The sequence below is a fragment of the Amblyomma mixtum genome, chromosome 3 (assembly GCF_055824585.1).
Source record: "Amblyomma mixtum isolate Tamu chromosome 3, ASM5582458v1, whole genome shotgun sequence".
NCBI classification, from domain to species: domain Eukaryota; kingdom Metazoa; phylum Arthropoda; class Arachnida; order Ixodida; family Ixodidae; genus Amblyomma; species Amblyomma mixtum.
Genome location: NC_143014.1, coordinates 89,614,286 through 89,639,761, shown reverse-complemented (window position 1 = coordinate 89,639,761; position 25,476 = coordinate 89,614,286). Strand labels below are relative to the sequence as shown.

The 25,476-nt window shown below is 46.3% G+C and overlaps 1 protein-coding gene across 5 annotated transcripts in view; it reads right to left on the bottom strand.

Annotated features, from left to right (window-relative positions):
- Hnf4 (Hepatocyte nuclear factor 4) overlaps positions 1-25,476 on the bottom strand; it is a 107,223-nt gene that overhangs the window by 12,629 nt on the left and 69,118 nt on the right. For all 5 annotated transcript variants that reach the window (XM_089580062.1, XM_089580063.1, XM_089580065.1 and 2 more), the window contains one exon: positions 1,991-2,106. In XM_089580062.1, the coding sequence (XP_089436188.1) occupies positions 1,991-2,106 (116 nt within the window). The remainder of the gene's footprint in view (positions 1-1,990; positions 2,107-25,476) is intronic.

Genomic DNA, 25,476 nt, shown 5'->3' with positions numbered 1-25,476 from the left:
CGTGGAACTCGTGGCCTTCAAACTCTAATATCGAAGTTCCAGCACATTATTCGAGCCAAGTTTGAGAGGATCAGAAAACCTGCTCTAGTTCAACCCTACCCCCCCTCCACTCCATCTGGAACGATGATTAAGGCCCGGAAAAAAATATATAAAAAGCACGAAGCTAAAAAAAGACCCCACTGCCAAAGCCTTATAGAATGGCTAAAACAGACGCTTGGGCGAGTTGGTAATACAAGAGTGTAGACAACGCAAAAAAGACAGGGAGCGCTGGTCTTTGTGTTCTTCCTACGTCCCTGTCTTTTCTGCGCTGTCTACCCTCACTTACAGAATGATTCAAGACGACAGCCAGGTGCCAGCTAACGGTTTCCCTCAAAAACTGATAGAGCTTGCAAAAGTTTTCTCTATTGCAGTTAGAAGGACGAGAAAAAAAATATCAGCCTACTTCACTAGTTACACTATAGGTATATTTACCAACCTCAAGGGCTCAGTGGCTGTGACGTTCGGCTGCTGTGCACGAGATTCCAAGTTGAATCCCAGCCGCGGCAGTGACATTTTTAAGGAGTCGAAAGGCGAAAATGCCGCTTTGCTAAGATTTCGGCGCATGCGAAAAAAATAAAAACCTATGGAGGCTGAAATTAATGTTGAACCCTCTACTACAGCGCGCCTCGTGGCCAACAATGTTCCTTTGGGGCGTTAAAAGCCACCAACCAACCAACAAACCATTTACTATATTGCGGCTGATAAGTTACGAGGGCCATTCTTTTTACGATAAGTCTCTGCTTCTCGATCCGCCACGCTTATTCACAGATCCATGAATAGCAAGAGTGGTGTAGCTTGAGCTAATCGAGTAGAGAAAAGAGAATAAAAATGCAATGCACCTAGCCCACAATGGCTACAACGTCCTCCCCTATTTTCATTTTTGCCCCAATGCTGCCACCAACGCGCCTGCGATTGCTTCTAACTGGTGAAATGGCTCTGGTACAAGTAAAGTGCGCTTTCATGTGCAGTTGCTAAGTTTCTGATTGCAATAACTTTTAATGGAGCGCGAAGTGTTACCGCCGGTGTACTGCGACGGTTGGATTGCACGAGGGTTGCCCAGTGCGGCACACCATTTGATATGCGGAAGCAGCACAGTGCCAAAAGGGAGCGATACGAGCGGTAATAGGAAGAACGGCGCAGCCCGGCGGTGAAACTTATGCACCCCGCTGATAAGCGAGAACAAGCGGGCGTCCTGGAAGCGTGCCACTCATTGCCGAGCGAGCGTGGCATGTAGCCTTCACGTGCAGTAGCACCTGGGCGATGACGACCGCCGGTACAGTTTATCGCCGCTTTTGTAACTCTGTCTGGCACTCGTTTACTTTCACTCCTTACGCAAGCACCAACCTTCCGCAAACTACAGATGCCCTCAGTAGCCTCGAATATGGTAACCCGTGGCATGCAAAGAGCAAATAATCAAGAGATTCCTGCACATGCAAATAGGGAGGCTGAATTCGAATAGAATGGCTTTGGAAACCTGGTCCAAGAACGGATTATTTCAATCATGACGATAGGGCACCTCCTCAAACCTCTCCGAAATTGTGAAACAAATTGCCATAAATTCAGCAGCTGCTGGAAATCGACATGCATGTCAAGTGTGCACACGGTGCTCTAACTTTTCACTTCGCTTCGTGCGGCTGTCCAAACTGTACGCAAGTTAAATATGGCTGGAAACCACTGATGGTATCGCATTCTGCTGCCAACGGGTACGTCAGCGTGCGCAATAAATGATGGGCAGTTTAGGAATATTTGCCGTACACGGACGGTAAGGTAAAGGGCAGCAATGCTCAGCCACAATCGCGCTCGCTCATGAACGATTGTGGCTATGGACGGTACTGCGGCTGTATCCTACAAACGAATATGCGTCAAATCAGGATGTCACATGACGACTTCTGCTCTTGCTGTTCAGTTTCTTACGAACGGAAAGATGCGTATCGAAAAGGGCGCTACTTACGTTTCTTGAGTACATTTCAGCGTTGAGTAGATTTGTGACTGAGAGTCCGGATGAATTATTAGATTCGTCATAACTGGGCCTCCGGTTGCTGATTCGGTCCCGCTCATTTTGCACGGCTGAAAATAAAACAACGAAAGCGGAAGACAAAGGTCACATTCCTTCCACAACGTGGAGTGGAGAAATGAAAGAGGAAGCAAGCCTACACACACACACACACGCACACACACACACACACACACACACACACACACACACACACACACACACACACACACACGCACGCACACGCGCACACACGCGCACACACGCACACACACACACGCACGCACGCACGCACGCACACACACGCACGCTCGCACACACACACACACACACACACACACGCACGCACGCGCACTCACACACACACACGCACGCGCGCACGCACACGCACACACAGACAATATGATGCATAGAAAGAATTTGTTGTCTATATTGTCGTCGAGAGTAGGTGTAAGCATACAATACACTGCACGAAAGGCGTAGCACATTCTAGGACAGAACCGCCGCGGTGGCTGAGTGGTTACGGCGCTCGGCTACTGGCCCGAAAGACGCGGGTTCGATCCCGGCCGAGGCGTGTACTGTGCGATGTCAGTGCACGTTAAAGAACCCCAGGTGGTCGAGCCCTTCACTACGGCGTCTCTCATAGCCTGAGTCGCTTTGGGACGTTAAACCCCAATGAACCAAACCAAACCATTCTAGGACAGCTCATAGATGGCGGCAGCTGCCCTCAGGTGTTGGCCAGGTCTTTGGCTGCTGGACGTGCCGTGGCATTCGACCGCTTCTGTTCTGCTCGCTCGTGTGGTTACGGGCGTCGAGAAACGAAGGTACTCTCTTTGCGTGTGTTGTGTTGGGTTTTATGGCACATGGGTAGCTAAGGCCATCATGCGCGAAACTCAAGGTATAGAAAAAGTTTTCTACAGAATTTTTTGAAATCTGAAAAATCATTGCTGGAGTAGATGGCCTAAATAGATTTCACTACCCAGTAATAACAGAGGAAAAGAAATTTGAAATCGCTTATGGTAAGAGCCTTAAGGCCGGGATACATGAAGCGTTTTTACCGCTTCGAGACGGCGATTTTCGCCCAACGGCGCTCACTCGACGCCCGGCGTCGAGAAAAACGCCCGCCGCCGCCGATCTCCACCCTCCAGATAATGACGCGCGGCGTCCGGTGAGACCGGAAGCGGCGGCTGAAGCCAGCCAGTAGCAGCGCAGAAAGCCGGCTCTTTCGGTTTGGCCGCCTCTGCCTGCCGTGAGGTGTAGAAGCGGGCCAGGGTGGCGCGCTGAGAGAAAGCGCAAGAAGGCAGCGTGAAGAGAGGCCGTTGAGCGAAAGAGTATAGCAGGCACACGAAGTGCGTGCGGGAGAGTTCACCGTTCGTCCAGAGCCCAGGGCGCGCCGTCCGAGCAGCAGACACACGCGAACAACCCACACAGGTAATCCGTTCGAGGGCGGTAAAAAAGTCTGCTAGGAAGTCCACTGCTGAGCAGGGGGAGAGAGTTGTTGCTGCTGAAAGACCACCGATAAGGAGGCGCAGCCATGGTATCCAAGGAACACTGCTGAGTAATCCTGGGTGGTGGGCCGCTGTTGGGCGCACACTTCGGCGCGCACCAGCGCACTTCTGCGCCGCATGGTTCCACTCCCTTTCCGCCTTTGCTACGTCACGATCCGTGCCCTACTCTATCTCTTTCATTCCCTTTTCCCTTCCCAGTGCAGTGCAGCGAGCTTGACCCTACATAGGAGACAACAGCAAGCACTGCACGAACAATTCTTCACCAAACAAGAACCACTAATAGCCTCTGCCTGCCGCCGCCAACATGGCCGCCATGGCCGATGAGCTACGCAGTGATTTTGGCACGGAAATGTTACTGTCGTGAAAATAAACGCTTCATCAGACATAAAATGTCGCTTTTTTTGGAGAACACGACCGAATCTTGGATCGGAATGCCTGCGTTTCCTTCCTGAAGCGAATGTGTCGAAGAAAACCGCATCCGCTGGTGTCCGCGGCTGAGCGGGCGTCCAAAGGTACGCGACGGCATACATTTGAGCACGCAAATCCTTATAAATACTTATGCACGCATGCATAAGTATCTATAAGTATAAGTATAAGTGTAAGTATCGTCAATGGTGTCGAAGTGAACACTTTCGTGATTTTAACAGAATGGTCAACGTCACTGCTCTCACAGACCTCCTTGCTCAGTAGTGTTTGCCACTTGTTGACCACATTTGCTTCCGCATCGAGGGATAAGCGGCGGCGCGCTGCCGCTTCTACGCTCCGTGTATCTCCAGCCGGGCGTCGCGCCACCGCGACGTTTTCTGCCGCGCGAATATCGTCGAAAAAAACGTCGCATGTATTCCGGGCTTTAGTCTTCTCTTGGGACCCACTACGTTACACTTAAGGACCAGCGGTTATCTTGCCTTCGCATTACATGACCTGCCCAAGCCCATTTCTTCCTCTTGATTTCGACAAGGATGTCATTTAACCAGCGTTTGTTTCCTCATCCACTATGCCCTCTTCCGGTCTCTTAACGTTACGCCTATCATTTTTCTTTCCATAGCTCACTGTGTTGTCCTTAAAAGCTTAAACCTTTTCGTTAGCCTCCACGTTTCTGCCCCATAGGTGGGTACCGGTAAGATACATCTGTTGTATACTTTCTCTTGAAGGATATTAATAACGTGCCATTCATGATCTGAGAGAACCTGCCATATGCGCTCCATCCCATTCTTATTCTTCTAGTTATTTTCCTCTCATGATCCGGATCAGCGGCCATTCCCTGCCCTAAATAGACATATTTGCTTACCACCTCCAGCGCCTCGCTACCGATCGTTAACTGCAGCTGCCTTCTGAGATTGTTCAATATTACTTTAGTTTTCTTCACATTGATTTTTAGACGCACCGCCCTGCTTTGCCCGGCTAATTAAGTCATTGATGATCCTTTGCAGTTCATACACTGAGTGGCTTAGCAAAACAATGTCATTAGCGAATCGCAAATTACTTAAGTATTCTCCATTAACCCTTATCCCCTACTGTTTCCAATCCAGTCTTCGGTATACCTCCTGTAAACAGGCGTGTAAGAGCATAGGCATTCTGACGTAACGTTTAGGAATTGTTTAGAAAGGTTCGGTTTCAGGCTCAGAGTCATGTTCGGCCTCAGAATCGTTGCGGGGCCTGAACGATGTTCGCCTAAATGTGGCAAGGCTGGGGGCTAAAAGTATTGCATGCTTTAAACACCAGAACATAGGATGTCTATCCCTCAAGTATCCAATAAAATTTGCTGTCTCTGAACCCCTGATATCCGTGAAACGTACGGCTCGGCTTCCACGCCATTTGAAAATGCATGACGTTGTGTTATTGCCCATATGCGTCACCACAACACGTGTCCACATCGACATCGCTGTGGTGATCCCTAAAATCCGCCGGCACAGGAACTTCATCCGCGTTTCGTGCATAAATTCATTTCTGAAAGCTTTACGAATGTTTTCAACTGTTTCCGAACATGTGTGGCAAAACCAGGTGCTCAGAATGAAATGCGCAGGCGAAGTTGTTCCGCCAGTCTGAATGGGACACCAGCATTGTGCGCTACCCCAGTGAATGGCGCCTGACTGCCGGTAAAGCTGGCGAAGCCGACAATGATGACAGGCGAGCTCAATGGGTCCCCGACAGTGAATTGAGGCACAAGCCGTGCCACAGTCTTCAGAGGTATTGAAACGGGACCTCATCCCACCGGCCCAATCCATTTTTTTTTTGTTAAATCATTTTCTGCATAATTGTCAAGGAAACTCCTTAGTGCACTGAGTGCGAACTTTGCGTGGCTCTGCACAGTCGGTGGAGTGTCTTGTAATGAAACCCCGAGAATAAGTCTTTCGAAAATGTCACTCTTAATACTTAAAAGCTGATTTTATCTAAGTCCTCCCACGTAAGTTTGGTAACTGACGGCCTTTACAATCCCGCCCTTTGTTTTTGGGGCACCGACTAGTAGCGAAAAGAGCTAAAACGAGCGAGAGTTGACGCATCAGGTCTCTCGCCACTCTTCAATGGATTGCGTAACTTTTGTGCACGAGCCCTGCAGTTCGGCGCCTTCTTTTATCTTCCTCCTTTCACTTCCTCCTTAATTCTTTCTTCCACCATCATATTGACGTGTCCGCCGCAAGTGAGACACTTACTGTGCCTTTCCCTTCCTCAAAGACAATTCGTACGGCTAAAATAGTTGTCGCTGGCGTATAGACCGGCGGTCTGTACGTGTTACTTCGACGCAAGCAGAATTTCACGACGCAGTATGCAGCAGAATGCTTCCACTTTGAAACGCATTCAAAACAAAACTGAACCTTTTTATATGTTATTAAGTTTTCGTCATTAGAAGAAGGCTAGGCTTCCTCTACTCCAAAAACATCTTTATGACGTGAAACAGATTGACTGTGTTGAATAAGTTAAAAACACTTAGTCTTGTCGGCGTTCATCTAAATAACAATGCGCTAATTACATTCCATGGTCTTTCTTTAAAGAGTTTTGAATGCTGCTAGGAGCGGGTTCGAAACCTGGATTTAAATACGAAAGTTTTCTAACTGCTCTAAAAACAAATAAATTCTCAGTTTTCGCGTTGCCCAGAAAAAATGTAGGGCGCCCTTCTTTACTAAAACAAATGTGTTTGCTGCAATTATGTGGATGTTAGTCGCCTTCTTCAGAAATATTCGCTGAATCTACGCGACCGATAGAGTCGACTCACAATTGTGGTGCAATTGTTTAACGTTCCAAAGCTGCACTTGGTCTACGAAAGCCGCCGTAGCGTAGAACTGCGGATTAATTTCAACCACCTGAGACTCTTTAGCGTGCGCTGGCATCGCACAGCGCGCGGGCATTTCCAATGAAATGAGGCTACCATGGCCGGGATTCGATCCCGCGTCCTTGGGTTCAGCCTTCAAACGCCATGGTTATTAAGCCAACGCTGCGGATGATGCCTATCAAATTGCTTGCGTCTAGACATGTGTCCAGGCATACCTAGCATACCAGCTCCTCCAACATCTTTAAATTTTGACACAGGTTACCTGGGCTGTGACTAACTCGATCACCTTTAAGGGCGTCTCCACAGTTGGGCGCGACTCGACATTGATGTGTCCAGACGAAAATCTCTACGATGTGTCCTGTCACGGGCTGAGACATTCATATCTCTCTGCTCCGTTTTTTCCCATTTAATAAAGTCAAAATTATGGAAAGCTGGCTCGATATGTTTCGACATGAATGCTTTGTCTGCACCTTTCAGGCTTCATGTTCCGCTTAATGCACGCCAGAGTAAAGGTCTGTCTCCAAATTTCATTCTGCCCTCATGAAGTAAGGGACTGACCAACACTAAAAAAAACGAATATTTCAGTGGCTAGTAGGTTCACGTTCTTATTTATCTCCACAGTGCAGTTAAATGAGAGTAACTGCGCCTTACACATTAATTTACCATCAGAGAAGCCAAACTGGAAGGAAAACGGCTGCTGCTTGCATTAGCTATTGACGAATATTGGCTGCGTTTATGACCTCGGGAACATAGAAATGGTCATTTTTTTAGCGCTCAAGAAATCAATCAAATGCGCCATCGATTGTACTTAGAAATGTGAACGTCACCTGAAAAGCTTCTAATTGGGAAGGACAACATTAGAGCTGATAAATATAACTACTTACTTAACAAGCTTGATTAAGTTTGCCAAAACTCACATAAGTAGAAGTTTTCATTGACTAGCTCAAAAGACAGGGACGCAAGTGAGAAGGTCAGGACAAGCGGTAGCCTCAGATGTCCCAAACGAAGACGGGCCACTAGCTTTCCCCCGCCCACCACCCCAGGAAAAAAAAACGCTTTAGCAGTAACTAGAAGTTCCCGTCATTATCATTCGCCACTGAGCTGTGTGTATTGACAAAAGTATTTGCCGAACGTAAGCTCCTTTCATTTCTTTCAGACATTGACCAACGTCTTGCAAAAGCCTACCACGAGCTCCTTTTAGAACAAGCCTGCGTCTAGTAGCACAGCAAGACACTGTGCCACTTTAAATGTTCTCGCAAGAAAAAAAAAAGGAAAGCCGCGTGCAATAACTCATCTTAATGTTATTTATAGAGCGACATGGTGTCCCTGTCACGCATGGATATAAATTTAACGGAAATCTCAGTTCCTTACAAAAGCAGCAAAACGTTTGAAGAAAAAAAAATAAAATTTGCCGCGCGGATCCGAGACAGCTTGCCACGCTAAGTTACAACATGGTAAAGTTGCGCGAAAAAAAAATACACATACAAGACAGGCCGCACATCCTGTCCCTATATTGTGTGCGCGTTTTTTCGCGCAACTTTTACCATGAAAGAAGAAATAAACCGACTAGCCCGACAACATGTTCTAACTTAACAACCTTTTCGTTAGGAGAACATGTCAGAGCATCACCATGAGTTTATCAAGACTACGCATTTTAGACGGTAGTTCTTTACGCTTTTTTTCGTTCGCTTAATTCGAAGCTTGCACGCGCCTTATAATAAGACCTTGTTCACATACTGACAGCTTACAACTTCGACAGGAGCCGGATGTGCGACTTATTTAATGCTGTCACATATTCCCGATGAGCAAAATAAACTCTACCATTCCGTTTTTAATATGGGCTCTACTCCGACGACTTTTCATGTAAAGTTTTAACATGTCACATTACGTACACAACAATTCTGGACAAAAGCATTTTTGAGCGGGAAACCTTTTCTGAACGGAATTTTTTCATATAATGCAGGATTTCACTATAAGAATCAATATATCCTCGGACCATCCGACGGCAGTCCTGTATTTTTTTTTTTCTGCTAACGTTCTTGCTATCGTCAAAAGCGTTCTCCATAGGTGTTCTACAGCAGTCTTAACTGTTCGATGCGATCGACGGGAACACTTTAAAAGAAATATTTTGCTGCATATCAGAAGAATGGACAATTACTTTCAATAGTTCCATAAGAGTGTCTTAAAATTTTCTAATTTTCAACATTTTTGTCCGAGAATGTTGGACATGGGTGCCCGAACGTTCGCTTTTGCATTTTTTTTTTCCCTCTTTAGGCTGCTCTTTCGGATGCTTCTTTTTTACTTTTTGGACTTGCTGAAATTTCGTGTTCGGTTCGTTCATATGCTGTTGTTGCATTGATGCTGCTTCGTTTCTTTCACTATAGTGCAGCGTTTCATTCCCCCTCCCCTTATAATGCCATTCGGCGAACAATAGGAAAATAATAAATAAATATACAACACATCAGCAACCAGACAGCAAATGGCATTGCCCTAAATACAGGTCTCGCAGGGTGTGGTTTTTTATGAAAGGATTTGATTTTGATTTGATTTGATTTATGGGGTTTAACGTCCCAAAGCGACTAAGGCTATGAGAGACGCCGTAGTGGAGGGCTCCGGAAATTTCGACCACCTGGGGTTCTTTAACGTGCACTGACATCGCACAGTACACGGGCCTCTAGAATTTCTCCTCCAAAGAAATTCTAGCCGCCGCGGCCGGGATCGAACCCGCGTCTTTTGGGCCAGCAGCCGAGCACCATAACCGCTCAGCCACCGCGGCGGCTTTTATGAAAGGAAATGGCGCACTAACTGCCTCACTTCTTGGTGAACACCTCAACCGCGCCGTGAGGGAAGAGAGGAGGTGGGAGCAAAACGAAGACAGAGAGGTGCCTCAGTGGAGGGCTCGGGACTAATTCCGACTACCTGGGGATCTTTAATGTGCAATAACATCGCACAGCACACTGGCCCTTTTTGCGCTTCGCCGCCATCGAAGCGCGACCGCCGCGGCCGGGTTCGAACCCGGGTACTCCGACTCAGTAGCCGAGCGCCTTAACCACTCAGGTTTCAACCGTGTGCTCCTGCATGCATTAAATTCAACTTTTATCTTCCTCACGGCTGAAGATTTGGACGCTTTCAAGCAGTACGTGTAATACTGATTCTGTCTTTCCGCATCTACATTTAGAAAACGTCCGTGTCACTTTCGGTTCTCTATATACGGTATCCTATTTTTCGCAGTAACGCTGATAGTGTTCCTGCTATGGAAACGTGACGCTGCAAACTAAATATCAACTATGGGATATAGGACCAGATTTTACCCCTTTCATTTTTCATTATCCTCTGTGGTACTAAACCAATCATAGTCTATCTCTAAAGATGATTTTTCATCTAGCCGTCTATATCAGATTTATGAATTACTGTATACAGATACCGTAGCGCTGAGAACGCCTGCTAAGAAAGCACTGTCCGGAGATTAGCCTTTCAGTAAGATAATGAAAAGATCGAGCCGGCTAAGAAGCTCGCGGTAGCTTCGTTTTTTTTAATTATTTCAACATGACAATGCCACTTCAGGAAGTTCCAGACATTAATACATATTTTATTTTGCCACTGAACGTTTCACACAAAACGATGTTATAAAAACATTCGTCACGCCGCAAGTCGTAGTGGTCGCGACCACAAGAATTTAGATTTTCCGGATACCTCCCACAGTGCGATGTAACATCCGCGCAAGGTAAGGCTACTGCGGCTGCATGTGAGAGGCTTAAAAAAATTACCGAAGACACTTTGGAAATTCTAAAGTGTGCTTAGCGAAAGCCTCGTCCGTTCTGCCTCCCTTGCTTTCGCATCTGGTGGCATGTTCAGTCGGCGCATGCGCATTCGCTCCTTGTTCTTCTGGCGTTTGGTGTTGGGGGAATCCGGCGTCCGCTGCCGCTTCCCCGAACCGCTCGGCGCGGAATCACTGGGCCGCTTCGGAGCCATGGGTCTCACTCACTCGACTGCAACGACACGTCTGGCGAAGGAGCGGTGGTGCAGCTGCCACCGCCGAAGCGCGCGCGCTCGTTCTACCGCTACTCTGTGACGTCACAGTTGCTATGCACAGCTGCGCCCCCCACCGGCGCGCCGGTTGCTAAGGAGGAGAGGAGGGTGCGCCGCTGCGCGGAGGAGAGGCCATGGTTGGCACTATTCCAGCGCACGGACGGACACCGCGAGTATATCACAAAAGGCTTTCGCCTTAATATTGGACCTACTCAACAAACCTCTAGTACGCATCATTCTGTGAACGAAGCACGCCGCAGCATTCTCACTCCTAGCACAGGTTCAAGTTTTTCAGTAGTCGCGTTTGTGCTCAAATTGCCATCCTTTTGTTTATGCATGTGGACCCACGAGCTGACACGAACGCCCGCAAGTACCTAATTCTGTTGTGTCATCTAGCTTGGTTGCGCATATCTGTGCAGATAAGCCGGCTAGCTAATAATCTGTCATCAGATTTTGCAACACAGAAAGCACACGTGCGTTATGCAAGCCGAAATAATTTGTAGTCCTCACTTGCCAGCTCAATTTTGCAGACTCTGCGTCATTTTCGGTGTAATTTCCCTGAACCTTCAGATTTCTGGGCTGCCAAGCATACGCGTCCAATAAAGGCTATGAGGCATGAGTACTCAGGCCAAATGCGCGCTGCCTTGTATATATAGTGTTTCTATGCTGTAAATATGTGTAGTGGTCGCTAGCACGCGATTATAATTCGCACAGTATCTGGACACTCGCATGTCTGGTTGGTTTGGTTTATGGGGTTTAACGTCCCAAAGCGACTAAGGCTATGAGAGACGCCGTAGTGAAGGGCTCCGGAAATTTCGACCACCTGGGGTTCTTTAACGTGCACTGACATCGCACAGTACACGGGCCTCTAGAATTTCTCCTCCAAAGAAATTCCAGCCGCCGCGGCCGGGATCGAACCCGCGTCTTTCGGGTCAGCAGCCGAGCACCATAACCGCTGAGCCACTGCGGCGGCACACTCGCATGTCAGCGGCGCAAACTTGTTCACCTTTTTTATATTTTTGTAAATATTGTAAATAGACCTCTCCCCTGTCCCTTCATTTCCGCCGGCAGCAGCTCGGGTGCTTAAGATAATAGATAGCAACCACTGCGGCTGGCAACATCTTTTTCTTCCTCTTTGTATTTTTGTCACAATAAACCACTACTACAACTAATACTCAGCGGTAAGAAGCTTGAAAATATCTAAGCCAGAATGAAAAGCCGTATAGCTGCTTTTTGTAAGAGCTCCATTATCATATGATTTTGGACGATGTCGTTAAATATCTAGTCCTGTTCCAAAATGCTTTCACTATACCTGTTTGGCGAAGCGTCTCGTCCATAATGAAGTTGTTGATTACCATAATGTCTTCCAGACTTGAGGCGGATAGTAAGAGCGACAGACATTGCAACAAGTACCATATACTTTGAGGCTTACGAGCGAGAAAGGGTTTTAAGTTGACAACGTTCGCTCTTCTTTGTGACAGTGAGTTTAAATCCTGATCGTTCACTACGGCTTTGCCTAAGGCTTGATGTCTGAACACATTTTGAACATGTAGAGGACTCCTTCGAGCCGTGTGCAAAAACAGGAGCAATTATGACTGGCCAAACTACAACAGAGCTGTATAATCTGTGCTGCTCTGACTGCTTTTATTTTTTTGCTACCTACCTATACTATCAGGCTCCGAAGTAAATCTGTTTTTGTGCTTTTTTTGTGGTGCCATATATGAGTTAGCTTTCATTAATAGAACATTCTCAGAGCTAGCAGGAATTGCCACGTGAAATGTCTTTAAACTTTTTCTTTTTGTTCCTGTCTTAAACTTTCGGCAATTTTTTTTTTCATGTACATGTACACCAAGATCACAGGGTTCTATCACAGAACGCAAGCCTGGCCCTCCTGCGTTACAGCGGCACTAAAGGCTCCTCTTCAATCACCGCCTAGATATCTTCGAGGAAGACTTTTGAGCGTTTTTCAAATGCAAAAGAAGACTAACGAGCAAGAAATGTGAGGTCATTTTGTGCCTGCCAGCTTCTTTTCACCCTTACCGTTTATTATTGATAAGGTACTGATGGGTTCTTCAAATCGAATCTTCCCAAAAAGGCTGTTTTGCTTCTTTTCATTCTCTTACCGGTATTGAAAGGACCAAGCTCAGGCTGTATGCGCCAGTGACACGTAGCTGCTTCACGGCACACTGAATGTATTCACGGATAGTTGCTTTCGTCGGAGAATTCGCCTGCCTTTATACACACACTGAACCCAGAAACAAAATGAAAGTTTCCCTTGCATGTCGATGGCTGACTTTTCGCTTAGCTCTTAGACATTACTGAGCCCGAAATGCACTGCATGAACTTTTATGCTGAATGTTTTAACATCGTTGGGGCTTAACGAGCATGTAACCGCTTATGGCCGCCAAAACCAGAATTACCATGTTACTTCTGATGTCAGTAGCGAACAGTAGCGGTGGCCGTAGTAATAATGATCACTTAGTGATCAATGTCACATTTTCGTACTGACTACTGCAGTACATGTAAATTTCAACGCGGTTATTGGTAGAGTTTCTGCAGTCGAAAGGAATGGGTGCTTTTCATTCGAGTTTTCCCCTTCCACATCCCAAGCCTTTAAGGCGGATTGCCGAAGCACAACCATTCAAATCAGTGACTTAAGTGGAGCAATCGTCTGAGTCACTCGCCTAAGGCTAATCCGGCTTGTACATTAACACCACCACAACCACCGTCACACCACCTCGTGACTTTCACATTAGCTAAGGAAAATTATTTGCCAAATACAGGCACTGTACAAGTTCTCAAAGTGAGCTTCGCCCATGGAAGTTTATGGCCCAATGGATTCATAAAAAGTGAATGCCCTTTTGGATTAAAAAGAAACACTTCTTAGGCCCGCGCAGAAGAAATGATGTGAATAAAGGGCACTTAACCTATTGAATTCTAACAAAATATAGATTTAGAGGAAGTAAAAAAAGCGTCAGGATTCAAGTTCACCACCACCACTTTTTTGCGCCTTTACTGGCATTAATTAGGTCGGGGCAAAAGTCTCTCGACCGCGTAATACGCAAACAAGCCCATATCTCTAATAATAGTCGCTGGACTGAGACCGCACTAGCGGAGGTAAGGTTCAAAATCCTGTCCTTCCATCCAAAAGTATGGTATCGACCCGGCGGCTAACAACTGAGCTATCGGCTGAGTTTGCGGATGTCGTGGTCCAGAGACTTCTGTCCCCGACTGTAGATCGAAAGGTACGCAGACAAAACAACATGTTCAAAGTCGCGCAGTGGTCACAGCAATGGAAGATTAGCTCATTGCAGAAGTAGCGGCCAGAGAAGCCTAACAGAGATACCGAATATCAAAAGAAGCCTTCTAGACGCAAAATCTTATCGCAGAGCGGATACAGACCTATCACCTAGCTCATTAGGAGAGAAAGCGTAGACAGTAAAGAGCTACCCGTCTTGCACCTTCTGCTGAAAGCCACCTGCTTCGTTAAATATACTGTCGGCAACAGAAATAAGAAATACAGAGTGCAAACTAGGCGTATGAAATGCACGACCTTAAATGTTGGCCCTATCTAAACAGTCTACACGCAGCGTGCAGTAAAAAAACGTAAGCGAACAAAACTTCCACCGGGTAAAGGCCTAGCCCGCTGATGATAGGAAATGGGTGGAAGTATAGCTGCATCAGCTAAAATGCATCGCTTGTTCTCCAGCACACAAGGACAAATGGGAAAAAGAAGCAACGCGGTCAGCATGATAGAGTGCAAACGTGCTTTCGTACTGCGTTGCCGCCCTTCCGGGCCAGGGAGGGAGCCGTCAAGCGACAAGTGTTCTGGCTGCCGACGCTTCAACGTTCTCTGAATAATGTGGATGGAATCGCAAAGAAAATGGAAAGAAACAAGAGGCAATTGTAACCAGAAAAAAACAAGAAAGAAAGCAGTGAAAGAGGCGTGGCTGAACAGACATGGAACGGAGCTTCACGGCCGTATTTCCCTCCCACTGGAGTAGTCGCCGCAGCAATTTTTCAGCTTCCGCGAGCTCGCAGATGACTGTTACTCCGTGGCTGCTTTTCAAATAAAATTTTTGGCATTTAGGGAACGGTACATTAAATTGTGAAAATGTACATTATTCACAGCAGCAAAGTTTTTTTAGATAAGTTCTTGCGCGCAACTGTATGTTTATTAAAACGCTACCAGACAAGAACAAAAAAAAAACACGCCTGTATCCCTGTGTCGGTGTCGCCTTTGAGAGCCATAGTAATATATCACCGCGAAATTCCTCCCCTGCAATGAGCTCCCTGCCGTGTATACTAGGTCAGAAAAAAAAGCTATGAGAATGTGCACAGTAGTTAACTCTGATTATCAAAATGCAAGCGCTCCGCTTACACCTCGTAACGAGGGACAAGCTGCGAAGATCACTTGCGGTTTCCAATCCCACATATAAAATCGCTTCTTTTTTACTCTGCACCCAGCAGTCTGCGAAAAGAGTCCAAGATGAAAGACCGACTAGTTCTAACGTTTTATTGCGCGTCTCTTTCGTGTAATTGTGTTGTTTTGTGTCCACCAGCTTAGCGAAGGAAAGGCTTTGGTGTCCCAGACTGGTTCTCTCTTTAGAAACGTTCGTTTTTCTTTTTCACTCCGGATATTAGTTTTTGCTTTGCTCTTATGGCAGCTCCCTTCACCAGGTGGCGCGTACGTGCTTTGTTTGCACAGAGCTTCCGGTCTCCACTGCCGCATGGCTGGCTGTAAAAATCTACAGTAAAAGACAATTACATAGGCGTAAAGAGCAGCCCCTATAACTTCTGTGCCAGGAAGTTTTCTTAAGGCCTCCTTGTAGAGGGTGGTCAGCAACTACATACCGTTCTCTTCAGACGTCGTTCGTCTAAAATGGCATCCGTAGTTGTAGAACCGAAAAGAGTCGGAGGACAGGACTAAGCACACCTTTACAGCCCATGTGAAACTCGGCAAACGCAGACACCACACAGTGGTCTGTAACGGCCCGCTTTTTGTCTTTGAAGCCATCAAAGTGCAGCAGTTGTATCTGCATCACTGTACTGCTATTTCCTTCCTTCACTTTTCTTACCATTTCCACAAGCGACACCGTACGTAGCTCACGAGAACTCCCAATACTCGCAAAAGTCCGCCCGCGCCCCACTGTCAACGAGCACAAGGGTGCATCGAAGTTTCCCCAGTTTTATTTATTTTTTTAATTGCTTCAGATCTCCTCTACTGTGGACTTACAATAGCTTGAGAATGCATGAGACTCTTGGAAAAGTGTGGATGAAGCGAAGGAGTGGGCGTATGGGTTATTTTAGAAAACTTTTAAATGTGTGTTCGGATGCTTCTACGGGGTAAATTTATCCGTTACAATGGGCAGGGGGCGTGCATATAGCAGCCACTGCATGTATGAATCGCCGCGGGTTCGAATACAAGTCTGTATCGTATCGCGTGCTACTGCCTTTCCGCAACAGTACATTAAGCATTCGATAGGAAGCGCGCCATAGAGTCCCTGCTTCATTCAAGACTAGAAGATAGAAAGTAGTGTTACATTGCTTTGACAAATTGGGAAGGAAAATTTACGCACCGAACGCCACGTTGAGTCGTTGTTCACGAATAGGGAAAGCTGTGCCCAGCGCTGATGACATCGGCCTTCTGTAAGAGCAGCTATTTGTAGTGGCCCTATAACAGTCTCCTCGTGTTTTTCGTAATCAATTTTACCTGTGTGACTGACCTCACGTTGGCAGGGGCTCTGCGTTATTTTACTTAATTTACACATGTCCTTTCTGCTTTACACCATGCTACAGCTGTCTACGAAGAGACGGCCCGCAAGTTCGCCTTAAATAAATTGGAAGCATTTTGTTTCTCTTTACTTACTACTTATTTTCAACGGCATAAAGTACGAAATGAAAGCATAAAACTTGAAAACCTTAACACACGTTTGTCGTGAATCTCATTTTAAGGTGAACTTGTCCAGTGATTCAATTTTTCGCGTGCGCGCGTTGATTCACATGGAATAAGGCCAGTACATAGCCACGTCATTACGGCAAGATTCAACGCCACGAGAAAAGAAAGCCTGACTGGCATAGCAACAAGCACCCGGCGTTCAACGTGAGAGCGACGGACGTTCCCACGCTTTCGTATCCCGCGCTGTATATGTCGTGCCTAGGCACATTTCGCGCGACGCGCACTTCACACGAATAAAACAAAATTTAAGCAGCTGCCACAGAGGACAACGGAACTTCCGGTAAAAGCATGGGGATCGCACTGTAAATAAGGCGCCTCGTTGAGGCTCGAAAACAAAGTAGTCATCAACTAAACGGACTCACACGCAGATTTTCCACACGTCGCCAATATACTCAAGACATCATATGCCAAGCAGTGTGACTGCATGATTACTTCTCACACTATAGCATCGAAAAACTCGGAATCCGACATCTTTATGAACTGTTTATTCAACACATTGCATTTCCGTTTGGTCGTGACAACACGCTACAGGAAATTTGTACTGTTCCTTATACAACTATCGTTTGTCTGAGCAAGTGCCCACAAAAAAATTTAAAATATTCACGAAGGCGACAGCCATCCGTAAGGTCTTCAGTTATCCGACTAGAACGCCACGGTTCTTGATCACGCTATAATCTACTTATGCAAGACAGACCAGGCATGTTTATGATATGGGTAGATAGCTCCGCGTGAAATATAGCAATGGTTCGACGCTAGGATCGAAACAAACAAAAATGATAAGATTATACAGACGGCGGCAAATGAAAACTAAAAGCAATAACTTCGCGGCAGTGCGCGATTCTTATAAGGTAAGCAATAATCAGAGGCTTTTTGCGAGCGTGAACGTGGCCTTTTATGTATGGTGGAGGAATAACGCGCTTCTGAAGGTGTTACTCTTTGTGAGATGAGTTTGTTTGTTACCTTCAGAAATCAAACACCGGAATTAGAAACGAAGGAAGACTTCGAGGGGAGTGAACACTGAAGTCGAATGCCAGTATATCGCCCAGTGTTCCATATGCCGGGTCCCATGTGCAACAAGACCACATACTCTTCAAAGAGTAACTTCCTTATCAAAAAGGGGGGAGTCGGAGGGGGGGGGGTTGCATTGCACCACAGGCTACCACAAACTTACGTGCATATTTACCGCCCGTAAACTCTCTCCCGCTGGTGTTCGTTCATTGTTCTTGGATAACCCAGAGCGCCTCATTTGAAACTGCGCGCTGTCCTGGGCGTAAGCGCAGTTAATTTAAAATTCCTACACTGGCGATTAGGCTTCCTTTGTTCTACGCTTTACGCTGTCCCAACTCTATTTACAGCTGGACTGGCACAACCCGAACGGAACGTGTCATCCCAATATAATAAGCAGTTTTTCATGAAATCATGTTGGAGAGGACGAATAACCGCGAACTTGACAGGACTGAAGAGCGAGAAGAGGACAGGACGAGCGGTAACTAGCAACTGAAGTTTATTGAAAAAAGACATGTTGCAGCAAAGGTTGCATCTGCGCATAGCGTACGAGAACTGAGATAGGGACACGTGGAACACACGAGATAGTTTATGAAATACATCGAAACGAACAAAAAACGAACAAAAAAACAATGAAATGCCCGTCACAGGTTTAACAGAAACCGGGTCTCTTTATCTAAAAGCGCCACGGAAGGCTCACTCACACACATATCAAGCCCAAGTTTGCGCATGTGTGCCGCTTCTAAAATCTCCCTTTCAACTTGGGCTTGATATGTGTGTGAGTGAGCCTTCCGTGGCGCTTTTAGATAAAGAGACCCGGTTTCTGTTAAACCTGTGACGGGCATTTCATTGTTTTTTTTGTTCGTTTTTTGTTCGTTTCGATGTATTTCATTAACTATCTCGTGTGTTCCACGTGTCACTATCTCTGTTCTCGTACGCTATGCGCAGATGCAACCTTTGCTGCAACATGTCTTTTTTCAATAAACTTCAGTTGCTAGTTACTGCTCGTCCTGTCCTCTTCTCGCTCTTCAGTCCGGTCAAGTTCGCGGTTATTCCTCCTCTCCAACATGTCAGACCAACTGGCCCAAAGCTTCCCCTTGTTCATGAAATCACTTTGCGCCGCCAAGCTGTATGATTCTTTACATGCTTAAGTGTACAGGCATAGGCGCCGACTGCGGGGGGGGGGGGGGGGGGGGGGGGCTGGAAGGCTTGATCCCCTCCCCTCCGAAAACTTTCCGGAGGGGGGGCGGGGGGGGGGGGCTTAGTCCTCAGTCCTCCCGGAGACTGAGCGATGGGGTCAAGGGGCATCGCAACTTCTTCATGGGCACAAAGGGCTCGCCCGCAAAATAAATCTAAGTGCAATCGCGAACGAATTTTTTCAGAGGTCTAGTGTGTGAAGAAATCCATTCTGGATTGTGCGATAGTCTTTTTGAAGCGAAAAGCTTCACTAGACTCGTCAACACCGGGTCTGGTGTGCGCCGTGATCAATTTTAGCCACAGCTGCGCATGCGCGAAACCGAGCGACGTCACGCGGAGCACAGATGGCCGCTGCTGCCGCAGCCGTCGTCGCCGCCGTGCGCTGACTCCGTTGTCTGAGCGTCGCCGCTTCTCCTCCTCGCCACCGTTTTACCCTTCACCGCTTCCACGCGATCGCCGCCGCCGTCCCAAGAGGAGAAGGTTCTTTCGCAAGGCGTTGCGAGAACGCGTGAGCGGCGGCGGCGGCCATAGAACAGGCGGCAATCCTCAACACCGTTTGACCTTTCGCCGCAGCGGTGCGCATGCACATTTGAAAGTAGGGGTGTATAAGGCACGCTTGCCCATAGAACAGGCGCAGACACTCGCCATGGAAGGAGAAGAAGAAGCAACAGTCGGACGGCGCAGAAACACTGATCCAGAAGTGGTAGCTTGGGAGTTGGCTGAAAAGCAGCGAGAGTTTTTCGCTTATCCAGGCTTAACCTTAGCTAAGCCACAGCCAATTTTTTATAATGTGAAGGACAGTGAAGTTCATCATAGTAAAATATGCCAGCTTTCTTCAAGCTGCCATTGTCCATGGGTTCAAATCAGTCCCTCCCATAAAATCGGCCCTCAGTTCCCTGTGTTGCCGATTCGCCATTACAGCTTCTGCGCTTTGACTCCTGTTTGTGTCTTCGTTTATATTTTTGAAAGATGCACGCAGAGTTCATGTCCTTCCTTAAATTGTAACTTATTAGCTTGTTGTGAGAGTATTTGTATGGCCCATGGTTTTTTAGACAGGAAGAGTTTCAATATATTTATATTGAAAATGTTATGTTGTCGTCCCTGTGTCCTTGAAAAGTGCTTTTTGTGCATCCAGAATAAACCGGTGTTTTTAGAAGACTGGATTTGTCACTCATCGGGCGAGACCATGGGCCGCGGACCCGTTCTTTTGATGGCGGGACCTTTAGCATATAGCCTCTCCGCCTGCCTAAATCTTGTACTAACATCACCTGAAGATACCATGCCATACATAATACATATTCCCCGCCTGAGTGATCACGATATCTTGCATTTCACGTTCGATTTATCGCATGCTCCATAGTCAAAACGCTGAAAGACCATTAGCGACTGTAACAAAGCTCATTTTGTAACCCTTAATAACTGGGCTCCTTTTTAGCTATTTTCTTGTCAGGTTATCTCGAGCGTTCAGTAAAAACAATCTGGTGCCTGTACCGAAATTAAGTGCCTTAACTGATTCATAGTGTTGTGTACTCCGATGGGCATGCTCCATGATATAACAGATATTTAAAATGATTTTCTAACAAAAAAATGGCTGTGGCTTAGCTAAGGTTAAGCCTCGATAAGCGAAAAACTCTCGCTGCTTTTCAGCCAACTCCCAAGCTACCTCTTCTGCATCGGTGTTTCTGCGCCGTCCGACTGTGCTTCTCCTTCCATGGCGAGTCTGTGCGCCTGTTCTCTGGGCAAGCGCGCCTTATACACCCCTCCTTTCAAATGTGCATGCGCACGGCTGCGGCGAAAGGTCAAACGGTGGCGAGGATGGCCGCCTCTTCTAGGGCCGCCGCCGCCGCTCACGCGTTCTCGCAACGCCTTGCCAAAGAACCTTCTCCTCTTGGGACGGCGGCGGCGACCGCGTGAAAAAGGGTAAAACGGTGGCGAGGAAGAGAAGCGGCGACGCTCAGACGACGGAGTCAGCGCGCGGCGGCGACGATGGCTGCGGCAGCAGCGTCCACCTGTGCTCCGCGTGACGTCGCTCGGTTTCGCGCATGCGCAGCTGTGGCTAAAATTGATCACGGCGCACAACAGACCCGGTGTTGACGAGCCAAAAAGACTTTTGGAGCTACTTAGTATTCATTAAAACCTGCCCATTTGGACAGCATACAAGATAGCTGCTTCAGCATAATAACGAACACTGAAATCTATTAAACACGCCTTCTTTAAAGTAACCCTCCTGAAGATTCTGAAGACTAATCCAAAACGCTTCTGGAACGTAATAAAACCAGGAAACACCAATAAAGTGTCGCTATTGCACCCACCGTCGAACCAGCTCCCGACCACCTCTGTGCTACTGTACTAAATGATATTTTCGTTAAGTGATTTCCTTCTTCATCCAATGTTATCCAATGTCCCCATCTCCAACAGTGCGATCAATACGCGATAGATCCCACCATGTTCGACTTGCAAGGCATCATATCGATTATCGATTTAAAACTAACATCTTCTAGCGGAATTGATGGTATAAATGGCTAATTTATACGGAATGCTAAAGAGTATAGCTCTATCATCATGAAATGCATATTCTCACAATCGTATCATCATGATGTACTACTGAAGACTGGAAGACTGCTATGGTCGTACCAGTACATAAACAGAATCCATCTAACCATTGGTATCCTTGAGATCAATAGCATGCAAAATAATGGTACATTTATTTACACGTCTTGTTAATTTTCGGGAGGATAACACTTTCTTCTCTCTAACAGAGCATAGCTTCACAAAGTTTTCCTCTTGTGATATTTAACTACTTCCCTTGCGACTTGCGCTTCTATTTGGACTCCACTTTTTCATCTGACTGCATATTTCTTGACTTTGCTAAAGCATTCGATAAAGTTAATAACTTACTGCTATTGTATACATAAACTAAGTGTGCTGAACATTGACCCCGCAGTTTTTAACTGAATCCGTTGATTTCCTTCTTCTCGTGCTGAAGAAGGAAATCGGTACTTTCGGTATCCCGCTATCCGATTGCTAAGTCTTACAAGGCATCCGGTGATGTCATGATGCACTGACCAGGAAGTAGATTTTAGCTGCTGCAGGCGTACTTTCGTATAACGCACTGACCTTGCTACAAAAAGTTTTCACATACACACAAAAAAGGGGCACTCATTTTAAGACGTCAGAGTCACTTCTACTCCACAAAACTTGGCTGGCTAATCCTGAATTCATACTAGCGTCTTGGCTTCGTATAACTGACAGGAAGTGAGGCGCGAGCAGAAAACAAAACACAGAGTAGGAGGTACAAACCCCGACTCACTAGCCAGGTTCGCTCCGCACGATCCAGCAACATCTATAGCCATCGATGCGACGTTCCCTCCGACACACCGAAATATGCGCGAATTCCCTTCGAAACGACAGAAACTGAAGAACGACAGAAACAGACGGTTTGTAGGCCATTGTATGGCTGGTGCAAAAGCCGGCGAACTAAATAATAAGTACGGAGCATGGATAGAAAAAAAATATCGATATATCAAGTCTCTATTTCGTGGCGCGAAGACATTTTATGAACCAGCCCAATATAAAAACAGACAAGAGCGAGCCAATGGAATTTAATTTTTTTAGGGGCGCGTGAATGGTTTCGCTGTTAACATATCTTCGTTCAACCTAGGACCAAAAGAAAAAAAGACATTGCCTTTAAAATGTAAACTCCGCGCGCACAATCCAGGTTAGCTTTCCTGCCTCTTGACATCAGGCCGGTCTAGTCAACCTTACCATACTAACCTGATGTGAATACCGACCTCTCTTTGCCTCCTCGGTAACAAAAAATATATACATAAAGCGTCTACAGTAGCTGGTTTTCTAGCAATTCTGGGATTTAACGTACGGAAGCGATACATGGAGAATGAGGGACGCCGTAGACTAGGGCTCCAAATTAATTTAGGGCGCCTGGGGTTGTCTGACGTGCGCTGACATCCACCATGAGTCATTCAGTTTGTCTCAACATCTTCTTTCGTCGTTCTTCCGGCGCACACGAGCGCTAAAACTACCGGTATTAGAACTCAGCGTGATGTGTCTAGTAGTCACTTCTGGACGTCCGCGAGTATTATCTGGATCAGTTAATGCGCAGTGAATAGTACACCTATGGGTCCTTGTTTCCGTGGTACATATTTTCGTTTTGTTTTCTTGGGGAGGGGGAGGGAAGGCGCGGAGAGGGGGACATTTAGCGAGTAGAAATGGGTGGAATTACTAAAAATTAAAACTGCTACGAAATAGGGTTTTTTTCATAAATTGTTCCACAATTCTGTTTATTTTCATTGTCCAACACTAGTCATTAATCCCCTTTACGATTTGTTTTGTTGCGCGACGTAAAGTTAATTATCTTTGTTGATTACTTTCATGAACAATCTATAAATAGGAAGTCGTACAAAGAAGCTATTTAACAAATCAAATATTTATTGATCACTATTGGTTACGATTTTTAATTTAATCTGAAATGTACTTCCAGCAGGGCGCCGTCACCTTGGGTTTCACAATGATGTCACTAATACCAATGAGGCAAGCCCCTGCGTTTTGCCAACCCGCTTCCACGAAATACTTTTTGAAGTGAAGCTTGAGACAAGCTCATTCCTTTGATGCTCGACGTTAAAGGACGTATGCAAACGCCAACAATTAACTGCAAACATCCCTATTGGACAGGCTCGAGATATACACAATAGTTTCAGTGCAGAAGGTTGTGTTCTTTGCACACCTGCTCGGAGCTCGAAATTTAGGCAAAATTAGGTTTATCAGAAAACGAATAGCACTCAGTGAGTCCGGCGCCTGACGCAACTGGGTGGTTTTTTTAAACTTTGCAGACTTTTATTTAAAAAACTGTAAGAGATATGTATGCGGCTTGTGCAGGTACACTATATAGCAAGACGGACATTACGTAGGTGACATAGGTAAGTAATTAGACGATTATTTACCAAAATTAACAAATAAGCTCTTTTTTTAGGGAACAAGATTATATTGGGAAATTGAAGGTCGTCAACAACGAAGGTAAGCTCAGTTTATAAATTTTATTTATCGGCATGTGGTTCGAAATATCGAACGTCGAAAATACTCATTCCAAAGCTCGTTTAGTTGGCTGTTCAGCGTTGCACACCTTAAAATTGCTGCCGCTCGCATTTGTGATGGAGCAAATAGAGACCCCATTTGTGTAGTCTACGAAGTGGAAGCGGTTAAGGTGATTACGTTAAATTACGTTTAGTTAAATTTGTCAATTAATCTTCTAATTATTTAGCTACATCACGGGCATAATGTCCGCCTTGCTATACAGCCTACCTGCACAATCTGCACTGACGTATCCCCCAGTTTTTTTAAACAAATCTTGAAAGGTTAAAAAAATCACCCTATATACAAGCAAATAGGGCAGCCAATACCGCGGCATAACTAAGGAACGACACTAAACGACAAAAAAAGTGTTAGAGTTTTAGCGTAAACGAGTTGACGTGCGAAAGCGTATGTTCAGCCTCGTTGACTCATGGTTTTGCTTTGCTGGGTCGTCGGCATGTCTGGCGACGATATTAGTAGTTCGATAGTAGTATTAGTTGATGAAGACGACGACGTGCAGTGCATGGCGCGAGAGTGCGTTGCAGTTTAACTCGAGACGTGATCGGCTGAGGCGATAGCATATAGTGCTCTCGTGCACTGGCCAGCAAAGCTGACCTCTTCGCGCCACCGCGGGATCGAATTCTATTCGCAAAATTTATTCATTTATTCATTTATTTGTGGTTTGGCCAAGGGCACCTTCAAGGTAAAACCTCGCACAAATTCTGTGAGCCGGATAGACCTCGTGAAGTAGTGCTTTCGCACCAAAACTTCCTTTTCTTGATCGTAGGTAATCAAAAGGCGCGCGCACGCACACCATTTGTCGCTGTGCCCACCATGTGCCTGACTCGTGCAGAGGAGTGTCAGTGCGTTCTTTCTTTTTGACGTTCACATAGTCCCAAGACAAGCCAGCTGACTGAGATTCCATGGCATCGTCTGCACTTTTCTTCTTTTGCAAAAGTAAGCCCACCTCACCATGCCTTCCTACACTCCATGTTGACGTTTAGTAACCAAGACGCGCAATTTAAGACCCCAAATTACTTTCCCTACTGTAATGCTGTCTCCTACTCCATGTGGAGTGGAGAAGTTTCACTTTTAAAATAAAAAAAAGTAAGTGCTGAGAGTTCTTCACGGCTTTTTCGCGTTTGTTGAACCAGGTCCAGTATCACTCATGCGTTTGTGATGTCCTATACACCGGACAGACCAAGTGTACGTAAATATGAATAGTACGTAATACCGGCCTAAACTGACACTTGAATTTGTGTCAGTTTATTTGTGACACACGTGCGTGCGTGCGTGCGTGCGTGCGTGTGTGTGTGTGTGCGTGTGCGTGCGTGCGTGTGTGTGTGTGTGTGTGTGTGTGTGTGTGTGTGTGTGTGTGTGTGTGTGTGTGTGT